The sequence below is a fragment of the Eucyclogobius newberryi genome, unplaced genomic scaffold (genome assembly GCF_026437365.1).
Source record: "Eucyclogobius newberryi isolate DKJ021-1_F unplaced genomic scaffold, fEucNew1.0.hap1 SCAF_22, whole genome shotgun sequence".
NCBI lineage: Eukaryota > Metazoa > Chordata > Actinopteri > Gobiiformes > Gobiidae > Eucyclogobius > Eucyclogobius newberryi.
The window spans coordinates 28,940,110-28,952,584 of NW_027315857.1; the positions used below are offsets into that span (position 1 = coordinate 28,940,110).

General features: G+C 42.0%; 1 protein-coding gene across 2 annotated transcripts in view; it reads right to left on the reverse strand.

Annotated features, from left to right (window-relative positions):
* Positions 1–10,917, reverse strand: part of plod3 (procollagen-lysine, 2-oxoglutarate 5-dioxygenase 3) — a 55,739-nt gene extending 44,822 nt beyond the window's left edge. For both annotated transcript variants that reach the window (XM_072458566.1, XM_072458565.1), the window contains exon 1: positions 10,468–10,917. In XM_072458566.1, coding sequence (XP_072314667.1) covers positions 10,468–10,891 — 424 coding nt within the window. In that variant the 5' untranslated portion in view covers positions 10,892–10,917. The remainder of the gene's footprint in view (positions 1–10,467) is intronic.
* Between the last annotated feature and the right edge of the window lie 1,558 nt (positions 10,918–12,475).

The following is a 12,475-nucleotide window of genomic DNA, read 5'->3' on the forward strand; positions in this document are numbered from 1 at the left end:
AGGACTAAACCAGGACTAAACCAGGACTAAACCAGGACTAAACCAGGACTAAACCAGGACTAAACCAGGCCTAAACCAGGTCTAAAACAGGACTAAACCAGGTCTAAAGCAGGAATAAACCAGGTCTAAACCAGATCTAAACCAGACCTAAACCAGGTCTAAACCAGATCTAAACCAGGTCTAAAACAGGACTAAACCAGGTCTAAACCAGGACTAAACCAGGTCTAAAACAGGTCTAAACCAGGACTAAACCAGGTCTAAACCAGGACTAAACCAGGTCTAAACCAGGACTAAACCAGGACTAAACCAGGTCTAAAGCAGGAATAAACAAGGTCTAAACCAGGTCTGAACCAGGACTAAAACAGGACTAAACCAGGACTAAACCAGGTCTAAAACAGGATTAAACCAGGTCTAAACCAGGTCTAAACCAGGTCTAAACCAGGACTAAACCAGGTCTAAACCAGGACTAAACCAGGTCTAAACCAGGTCTGAACCAGGACTAAACCAGGACTAAACCAGGTCTAAACCAGGTCTAAACCAGGACTAAACCAGGTCTAAACCAGGACTAAACCAGGCCTAAACCAGGTCTAAACCAAGCCTAAACCAGGACTAAACCAGGTCTAAACCAGGTCTAAACCAGGCCTAAACCAGGCCTAAACCAGGCCTAAACCAGGCCTAAACCAGGCCTAAACCAGGCCTAAACCAAGCCTAAACCAGGACTAAACCAGGACTAAACCAGGTCTAAACCAGGTCTAAACCAGGCCTAAACCAGGCCTAAACCAGGCCTAAACCAAGCCTAAACCAGGACTAAACCAGGTCTAAACCAGGTCTAAACCAGGCCTAAACCAGGCCTAAACCAAGCCTAAACCAGGACTAAACCAGGCCTAAACCAAGCCTAAACCAGGACTAAACCAGGACTAAACCATGTCTAAACCAGGTCTAAACCAGGACTAAAACAGGACTAAACCAGGTCTAAACCAGGTCTAAACCAAGTCTAAACCAGGTCTAAACCAGGTCTAAACCAGGACAAAAACAGGACTAAACCAGGTCTAAAACAGGACTAAACCAGGTCTAAACCAGGACTAAACCAGGTCTAAACCAGGACTAAAACAGGTCTAAACCAGGTCTAAAGCAGGACTAAAACAGGACTAAACCAGGTCTAAACCAGGTCTAAACCAGGTCTAAACCAAGTCTAAACCAGGTCTAAACCAGGTCTAAACCAGGACAAAAACAGGACTAAACCAGGTCTAAAACAGGACTAAACCAGGTCTAAACCAGGACTAAACCAGGTCTGAACCAGGTCTAAACCAGGTCTAAACCAGGACTAAAACAGGACTAAACCAGGTCTAAACCAGGAATAAACAAGGTCTAAACCAGGTCTAAACCAGGACTAAAACAGGACTAAACCAGGTCTAAACCAGGACTAAACCAGGAATAAACAAGGTCTAAACCAGGTCTAAACCAGGACTAAACCAGGACAAAACCAGGTCTAAACCAGGAATAAACAAGGTCTAAACCAGGTCTAAACCAGGACTAAAACAGGACTAAACCAGGTCTAAACCAGGTCTAAACCAGGAATAAACCAGGTCCAAACCAGGACTAAACCAGGTCTGAACCAGGACTAAACCAGGACTAAACCAGGAATAAACAAGGTCTAAACCAGGTCTAAACCAGGTCTAAACCAGGTCTAAACCAGGTCTAAACCAGGACTAAACCAGGTCTAAACCAGGACTAAACCAGGTCTAAACCTGGTCTAAACCAGGTCTAAACCAGGTCTAAACCAGGACTAAACCAGGTCTAAACCAGGTCTAAACCAGGACTAAACCAGGTCTAAACCAGGTCTAAACCAGGTCTAAACCAGGTCTAAACCAGGTCTAAACCAGGACTAAACCAGGACTAAACCAGGTCTAAACCAGGAATAAACAAGGTCTAAACCAGGTCTAAACCAGGACTAAAACAGGACTAAACCAGGTCTAAACCAGGTCTAAACCAGGACTAAACCAGGTCTAAACCAGGTCTAAACCAGGTCTAAACCAGGTCTAAACCAGGTCTAAACCAGGTCTAAACCAGGACAAAAACAGGACTAAACCAGGTCTAAAACAGGATTAAACCAGGTCTAAACCAGGTCTAAACCAGGACTAAACCAGGTCTAAACCAGGTCTAAACCAGGTCTAAACCAGGACTAAACCAGGTCTAAACCAGGACTAAACCAGGTCTAAACCAGGACTAAACCAGGACTAAACCAGGTCTAAACCAGGAATAAACAAGGTCTAAACCAGGTCTAAACCAGGTCTAAACCAGGACTAAACCAGGTCTAAACCAGGAATAAACAAGGTCTAAACCAGGTCTAAACCAGGACTAAAACAGGACTAAACCAGGTCTAAACCAGGTCTAAACCAGGTCTAAACCAGGTCTAAACCAGGAATAAACAAGGACTAAACCAGGTCCGAACCAGGACTAAACCAGGTCTGAACCAGGACTAAACCAGGACTAAACCAGGAATAAACAAGGTCTAAACCAGGTCTAAACCAGGTCTAAACCAGGACTAAAACAGGACTAAAACAGGACTAAACCAGGTCTAAACCAGGACTAAACCAGGTCTGAACCAGGTCTAAACCAGGTCTAAACCAGGTCTAAACCAGGTCTAAACCAGGTCTAAACCAGGACTAAAACAGGACTAAACCAGGTCTAAACCAGGCCTAAACCAGGTCTAAACCAGGCCTAAACCAGGTCTAAACCAGGTCTAAACCAGGACTAAACCAGGTCTAAACCAGGTCTAAAACAGGACTAAACCAGGTCTAAACCAGGTCTAAAACAGGACTAAACCAGGTCTAAACCAGGACTAAACCAGGTCTAAACCAGGCCTAAACCAGACCTAAACCAGGACTAAACCAGGACTAAACCAGGACTAAACCAGGCCTAAACCAGGTCTAAACCAGGTCTAAACCAGGACTAAACCAGGACTAAACCAGGACTAAACCAGGTCTAAACCAGGTCTAAACCAGGTCTAAAACAGGACTAAACCAGGTCTAAACCAGGTCTAAACCAGGACTAAACCAGGACTAAACCAGGACTAAACCAGGTATAAACCAGGTGTAAACCAGGACTAAACCAGGACTAAACCAGGTCTAAACCAGGAATAAACAAGGTCTAAACCAGGTCTAAACCAGGACTAAACCAGGACTAAACCAGGTCTAAACCAGGTCTAAACCAGGTCTAAAACAGGTCTAAACCAGGTCTAAACCAGGACTAAACCAGGTCTAAACCAGGACTAAACCAGGACTAAACCAGGTCCAAACCAGGAATAAACAAGGTCTAAACCAGGTCTAAACCAGGTCCAAACCAGGAATAAACAAGGTCTAAACCAGGTCTAAACCAGGACTAAAACAGGACTAAACCAGGTCTAAACCAGGACTAAACCAGGTCTGAACCAGGTCTAAACCAGGTCTAAACCAGGTCTAAACCAGGTCTAAACCAGGACTAAACCAGGACTAAAACAGGACTAAACCAGGTCTAAACCAGGCCTAAAACAGGACTAAACCAGGTCTAAACCAGGCCTAAACCAGGCCTAAACCTGGTCTAAACCAGGTCTAAACCAGGTCTAAACCAGGTCTAAACCAGGACTAAACCAGGTCTAAACCAGGACTAAAACAGGTCTAAACCAGGTCTAAAACAGGACTAAAACAGGACTAAACCAGGTCTAAACCAGGACTAAACCAGGACTAAACCAGGACTAAACCAGGATTAAACCAGGTCTAAAACAGGTCCAAACCAGGACTAAACCAGGTCTAAGACAGGTCTAAAACAGGTCCAAACCAGGACTAAACCAGGACTAAACCAGGTCTAAACCAGGCCTAAACCAGGACTAAACCAGGATTAAACCAGGTCTAAAACAGGTCCAAACCAGGACTAAACCAGGTCTAAAACCAGGTCTAAACCAGGTCTAAACCAGGCCTAAACCAGGACTAAACCAGGCCTAAACCAGGTCTAAACCAGGTCTAAACCAGGCCTAAACCAGGACTAAACCAGGCCTAAACCAGGTCTAAACCAGGACGAAACCAGGTCTAAACCAGGACTAAAACAGGACTAAAACAGGACTAAACCAGGTCTAAACCAGGACTAAACCAGGTCTGAACCAGGTCTAAACCAGGTCTAAACCAGGACTAAAACAGGACTAAACCAAGTCTAAACCAGGCCTAAACCAGGTCTAAACCAGGTCTAAACCAGGTCTAAACCAGGTCTAAACCAGGTCTAAAACAGGATTAAACCAGGTCTAAACCAGGTCTAAACCAGGTCTAAACCAGGTCTAAACCAGGACTAAACCAGGACTAAACCAGGACTAAACCAGGTCTCGTGTTAGTGTGAATGGTTTGTTTGAACTGCTGAGGTTTGCTCGCCTCTAATCTTTACATTTCAGAATAATACAAACAGGAACCAAAGCTGTGCAGTTTAAAGTCCTGGTTTGGTCCTGATCCAGTTCCGTTTGTGGAGGAAGAACTAAAGACTGTAAACACGAGGAAGAACTAAAGACTGTAAATATGAGAAAGAACTAAAGACTGTAAACACGAGGAAGAACTAAAGACTGTAAACATGGGGAAGAACTAAAGACTGTAAACATGGGGAAGAACTAAAGACTGTAAACATGGGGAAGAACTAAAGACTGTAAACATGAGGAAGAACTAAAGACTGTAAACATGAGGGAGAACTAAAGACTGTAAACACGAGGAAGAACTAAAGACTGTAAATATGAGAAAGAACTAAAGACTGTAAACACGAGGAAGAACTAAAGACTGTAAATATGAGAAAGAACTAAAGACTGTAAACACGAGGAAGAACTAAAGACTGTAAACATGGGGAAGAACTAAAGACTGTAAACATGGGGAAGAACTAAAGACTGTAAACATGAGGAAGAACTAAAGACTGTAAACATGAGGGAGAACTAAAGACTGTAAACATGAGGGAGAACTAAAGACTGTAAACATGAGGAAGAACTAAAGACTGTAAACATGAGGGAGAACTAAAGACTGTAAACATGAGGAAGAACTAAAGACTGTAAACATGAGGAAGAACTAAAGACTGTAAACATGAGGAAGAACTAAAGACTGTAAACATGAGGAAGAACTAAAGACTGTAAACATGAGGAAGAACTAAAGACTGTAAACATGAGGGAGAACTAAAGACTGTAAACATGAGGGAGAACTAAAGACTGTAAACATGAGGAAGAACTAAAGACTGTAAATATGAGAAAGAACTAAAGACTGTAAACATGAGGAAGAACTAAAGACTGTAAACATGAGGAAGAACTAAAGACTGTAAACATGAGGAAGAACTAAAGACTGTAAACATGAGGAAGAACTAAAGACTGTAAACATGAGGAAGAACTAAAGACTGTAAACATGAGAAAGAACTAAAGACTGTAAACATGAGGAAGAACTAAAGACTGTAAACATGAGGAAGAACTAAAGACTGTAAACATGAGGAAGAACTAAAGACTGTAAACATGAGGGAGAACTAAAGACTGTAAACATGAGGAAGAACTAAAGACTGTAAACATGAGGGAGAACTAAAGACTGTAAACATGAGGAAGAACTAAAGACTGTAAACATGAGGAAGAACTAAAGACTGTAAACACGAGAAAGAACTAAAGACTGTAAACATGAGGAAGAACTAAAGACTGTAAACATGAGGAAGAACTAAAGACTGTAAACATGAGGAAGAACTAAAGACTGTAAACATGAGGAAGAACTAAAGACTGTAAACATGAGGGAGAACTAAAGACTGTAAACATGAGAAAGAACTAAAGACTGTAAACATGAGGGAGAACTAAAGACTGTAAACATGAGGAAGAACTAAAGACTGTAAACATGAGGAAGAACTAAAGACTGTAAACACGAGAAAGAACTAAAGACTGTAAACATGAGGAAGAACTAAAGACTGTAAACATGAGGAAGAACTAAAGACTGTAAACATGAGGAAGAACTAAAGACTGTAAACATGAGGGAGAACTAAAGACTGTAAACATGAGGAAGAACTAAAGACTGTAAACATGAGGAAGAACTAAAGACTGTAAACATGAGGAAGAACTAAAGACTGTAAATATGAGAAAGAACTAAAGACTGTAAACATGAGGGAGAACTAAAGACTGTAAACATGAGGGAGAACTAAAGACTGTAAACATGAGGAAGAACTTAAAACTGTAAACATGAGGAAGAACTAAAGACTGTAAACATGAGGGAGAACTAAAGACTGTAAACATGAGGAAGAACTAAAGACTGTAAACATGAGGGAGAACTAAAGACTGTAAACATGAGGAAGAACTTAAAACTGTAAACATGAGGAAGAACTAAAGGCTGTAAACATGAGGAAGAACTAAAGACTGTAAACATGAGGGAGAACTAAAGACTGTAAACATGAGGAAGAACTAAAGACTGTAAACATGAGGAAGAACTAAAGACTGTAAACATGAGGAAGAACTAAAGACTGTAAACATGAGGGAGAACTAAAGACTGTAAACATGAGGGAGAACTAAAGACTGTAAACATGAGGGAGAACTAAAGACTGTAAACATGAGGAAGAACTAAAGACTGTAAACATGAGGGAGAACTAAAGACTGTAAACATGAGGAAGAACTAAAGACTGTAAACATGAGGAAGAACTAAAGACTGTAAACATGAGGAAGAACTAAAGACTGTAAACATGAGGAAGAACTAAAGACTGTAAACATGAGGAAGAACTAAAGACTGTAAACATGAGGAAGAACTAAAGACTGTAAACATGAGGAAGAACTAAAGACTGTAAACATGAGGGAGAACTAAAGACTGTAAACATGAGGAAGAACTAAAGACTGTAAACATGAGGAAGAACTAAAGACTGTAAACATGAGGAAGAACTAAAGACTGTAAACATGAGGAAGAACTAAAGACTGTAAACATGAGGGAGAACTAAAGACTGTAAACATGAGGAAGAACTAAAGACTGTAAACATGAGGGAGAACTAAAGACTGTAAACATGAGGGAGAACTAAAGACTGTAAACATGAGGAAGAACTAAAGACTGTAAACATGAGGGAGAACTAAAGACTGTAAATATGAGGAAGAACTAAAGACTGTAAACATGAGGAAGAACTAAAGACTGTAAACATGAGGAAGAACTAAAGACTGTAAACATGAGGAAGAACTAAAGACTGTAAACATGAGGAAGAACTAAAGACTGTAAACATGAGGGAGAACTAAAGACTGTAAACATGAGGAAGAACTAAAGACTGTAAACATGAGGGAGAACTAAAGACTGTAAACATGAGGAAGAACTAAAGACTGTAAACATGAGGAAGAACTAAAGACTGTAAACATGAGGTAGAACTAAAGACTGTAAACATGAGGAAGAACTAAAGACTGTAAACATGAGGAAGAACTAAAGACTGTAAACATGAGGGAGAACTAAAGACTGTAAACATGAGGAAGAACTAAAGACTGTAAACATGAGGGAGAACTAAAGACTGTAAACATGAGGAAGAACTAAAGACTGTAAACATGAGGAAGAACTAAAGACTGTAAACATGAGGAAGAACTAAAGACTGTAAACATGAGGAAGAACTAAAGACTGTAAACATGAGGGAGAACTAAAGACTGTAAACATGAGGAAGAACTAAAGACTGTAAACATGAGGAAGAACTAAAGACTGTAAACATGAGGAAGAGCTCGAGACAAAGAGGAGCTTCTCTTTTCACACGGACACAATTCAAACAGGTCAAAGTCACATCATCCGCGTGAGAAATCTGACAACTGTGAACTCTGGAATGACAAAAACCACTGGATTAACTAACTCTAACCCAAACTCCACTGGATTATCTAACTCTAACCCAAACATCACTGGATTAACTAACTCTAACCCAAACGCCACTGGATAAAGTAACTCTAACCCAAACGCCACTGGATTAACTAACTCTAACCCAAACATCACTGGATAAACTAACTCTAACCCAAACATCACTGGATTAACTAACTCTAACCCAAACGCCACTGGATTAACTAACTCTAACCCAAACATCACTGGATTAACTCTGGATAAACTAACTCTAACCCAAACATCACTGGATTAACTAACTCTAACCCAAACGCCACTGGATTAACTAACTCTATCCCAAACATCACTGGATAAACTAACTCTTACCCAAACGCCACTTGATTAACTAACTCTAACCCAAACATCACTGGATTAACTAACTCTAACCCAAACATCACTGGATTAACTAACTCTAACCCAAACGCCACTTGATTAACTAACTCTAACCCAAACATCACTGGATTAACTCTGGATTAACTAACTCTAACCCAAACATCACTGGATTAACTAACTCTAACCCAAACGCCACTGGATCAACTAACTCTAACCCAAACATCACTGGATTAACTCTGGATTAACTAACTCTATCCCAAACATCACTGGATAAACTAACTCTAACCCAAACGCCACTGGATTAACTAACTCTAACCCAAACATCACTGGATTAACTCTGTATTAACTAACTCTATCCCAAACATCACTGGATAAACTAACTCTAACCCAAACGCCACTTGATTAACTAACTCTAACCCAAACATCACTGGATTAACTCTGGATTAACTAACTCTAACCCAAACATCCCTGGATTAACTAACTCTAACCCAAACGCCACTGGATTAACTAACTCTAACCCAAACATCACTGGATTAACTAACTCTAACCCAAACGCCACTGGATTAACTAACTCTAACCCAAACATCACTGGATTAACTAACTCTATCCCAAACATCACTGGATTAACTCTGGATTAACTAACTCTAACCCAAACATCCCTGGATTAACTAACTCTAACCCAAATGCCACTGGATTAACTAACTCTAACCCAAACATCACTGGATTAACTAACTCTAACCCAAATGCCACTGGATTAACTAACTCTAACCCAAACATCACTGGATAAACTAACTCTAACCCAAACGCCACTGGATTAACTAACTCTAACCCAAACATCACTGGATTAACTAACTCTAACCCAAACGCCACTGGATTAACTAACTCTAACCCAAACATCACTGGATAAACTAACTCTAACCCAAACATCACTGGATAAACTAACTCTAACCCAAACGCCACTGGATTAACTAACTCTAACCCAAACATCACTGGATTAACTCTGGATTAACTAACTCTAACCCAAACATCACTGGATTAACTAACTCTAACCCAAAAACCACTGGATTAACTAACTCTAACCCAAACATCACTGGATAAACTAACTCTAACCCAAACGCCACTGGATTAACTAACTCTAACCCAAACGCCACTGGATTAACTCTGGATTAACTAACTCTAACCCAAACATCACTGGATAAACTAACTCTAACCCAAACACCACTGGATTATCTAACTCTAACCCAAACGCCACTGGATTAACTAACTCTAACCCAAACATCACTGAATAAACTAACTCTAATCCAAACGCCACTGGATTAACTAACTCTAACCCAAACATCACTGGATAAACTAACTCTAACCCAAAAACCACTGGATTAACTAACTCTAACCCAAACGCCACTGGATTAACTCTGGATTAACTAACTCTAACCCAAACATCACTGGATAAACTAACTCTAACCCAAACACCACTGGATTATCTAACTCTAACCCAAACGCCACTGGATTAACTAACTCTAACCCAAACGCCACTGGATTAACTCTAACCCAAACATCACTGGATTAACTCTGGATTAACTAACTCTAACCCAAACATCACTGGATTAACTCTGGATTAACTAACTCTAACCCAAACATCACTGGATTAACTCTGGATTAACTAACTCTAACCCAAACATCACTGGATAAACTAACTCTAACCCAAACACCACTGGATTATCTAACTCTAACCCAAACGCCACTGGATTAACTAACTCTAACCCAAACATCACTGGATAAACTAACTCTAACCCAAAAACCACTGGATTATCTAACTCTAACCCAAACATCACTGGATAAACTAACTCTAACCCAAACGCCACTGGATAAACTCTGGATTAACTAACTCTATCCCAAACATCACTGGATAAACTAACTCTAACCCAAACGCCACTGGATTAACTAACTCTAACCCAAACATCACTGGATTAACTCTGGATTAACTAACTCTAACCCAAACATCCCTGGATTAACTAACTCTAACCCAAACGCCACTGGATTATCTAACTCTAACCCAAACATCACTGGATTAACTCTAACCCAAACATCACTGGATTAACTCTGGATTAACTAACTCTAACCCAAACGCCACTGGATTAACTCTAACCCAAACATCACTGGATTAACTCTGGATAAACTAACTCTAACCCAAACGCTGCCTTTAATGCAGTGCATCATGAGCAGAAGCGGCGCTGCTGCAGCGGGACGCGGCGGTGCGTGTGTCCGGGCACAGCGGCTCCTGAAGCGGCCTCACCTGCAGCGAGCCTCCGCTGCTCCGCTTCCATCCCGGAGCTGTGGATCAGGAGCAGAGCCACGGGCCACAGGAGCCACGGAGAGAGCATGTGTGCGGCCGGAGAGAGGCGCTGAACCCGGGGAAGGAGACTGTGAGGGCCGCTGCCGGTGCTGGTCCTGGTCCTGGTCCTGGTCCTGGTCCTGGATCTCGGCCGCATCAGCTGCTCTGCTCTCGCGATGACGTTAGTTCCGCCCCTCACAGGACCACAGCCAATCAGAAGCGTGAACAGCGTGAATGACAGTGGATTGGACCAATCAGAGCGGGCCACAGGGGGCTGCGGAGGCCGTGATTGGAGCTCCGGGTCTCGGGCTTTCCACAGCCTCGAGCCACCGCAGAAAGTTCGCGAAAAGGCGAAAGTTGCGCAGCGCTGCCACGTCGTAAACATTCCGCACAAGATTCCGCACAGAACGGGCAAAGGTGTGTGACCCCGGGAGGAGGCACCCATGGGCGCCCCGGGGCCTCCGGAGCAAACCTCACACACCCAAATAGAAACATAGATAAGCAACAGTAAACTCCCAGCAAACCAAATATTTAACACAATAAGAAGTCAAATAAAATGCCATCAGTCAATTTGAAGTTAAGAAAAACAGCAAGAAAATAAAAATAAAATCAGGAACATTCTTGTGGAAGTGAAGAGTAAAGTTACACTGTAAAAACTGCATCGCGGGAAAACAATAAAGGAAGAAGTTTCTTTATTTTATTGTGCAAAAGTTCAAGCACAAAGTGTACACAGAACAAACAGTGTTGTATATAACCTGTAAGTACACATTATATGCATCCTTTGTAGTACACATTATATGCATCCTTTGTAGTACACATTATATACATCATTTGTAGTACACATTATATACATCATTTGTAGTACACATTATATACATCCTTTGTAGTTCACATTATATTCATCATTTGTAGTACACATTATATACATCCTTTGTAGTACACACTATATACATCCTTTGTAATACACATTATGTACATCCTTTGTAGTTCACATTATATTCATCATTTGTAGTACACATTATATACATCCTTTGTAGTACACATTATATACATCCTTTGTAGTTCACATTATATACATTCTTTGTAGTACACTATATATACATCATTTGTAGTACACATTATATACATCATTTGTAGTTCACATTATATACATCCTTTGTAGTACACATTATATACATCCTTTGTAGTTCACATTATATTCATCATTTGTAGTACACATTATATACATCCTTTGTCGTAGCAATAATAATAATCATCATCTTGAGGAGGGAAGAATGACTCGGAGAGAAGCGTTTTCTGTTCCTTTTGAGGCACAAACACAAACAGTAGGTGGCGGTGGTGCACTATCCAGGTTTACCAACCCACATAAAGCCCCATCAGAAGAAGAAAAGGCAACGTCACGGTTGTCATGGAGACGCACACACACAGTTCAACACTTCCACAACCGAGTTACAGAAGAGAAGATGAAGAGGACCATGTGAGTCACATTATGTCTCCTTTAAAGCCTCATATCCTCCTCATGGGCACATGGGGGCGTGGCTCATGGGGGCTCTGGCTCATGGGGGCGTGGCTCATGGGGGCTCTGGCTCATGGGGGCGTGGCTCATGGGGATTCTGGCTCATGGGGGCGTGGCTCATGGGGGCATGGCTCATGGGGATTCTGGCTCATGGGGGCGTGGCTCATGGGGGGCTCTGGCTCATGGGGGCGTGGCTCATGGGGGCTCTGGCTCATGGGGGCGTGGCTCATGGGGATTCTGGCTCATGGGGGCGTGGCTCATGGGGGCGTGGCTCATGGGGGCTCTGGCTCATGGGGGCGTGGCTCATGGGGGCTCTGGCTCATGGGGGCGTGGCTCATGGGGCTCTGGCTCATGGGGGCGTGGCTCATGGGGGCGTGGCTCATGGGGGCTCTGGCTCATGGGGGCGTGGCTCATGGGGCTCTGGCTCATGGGGGCGTGGCTCATGGGGCGTGG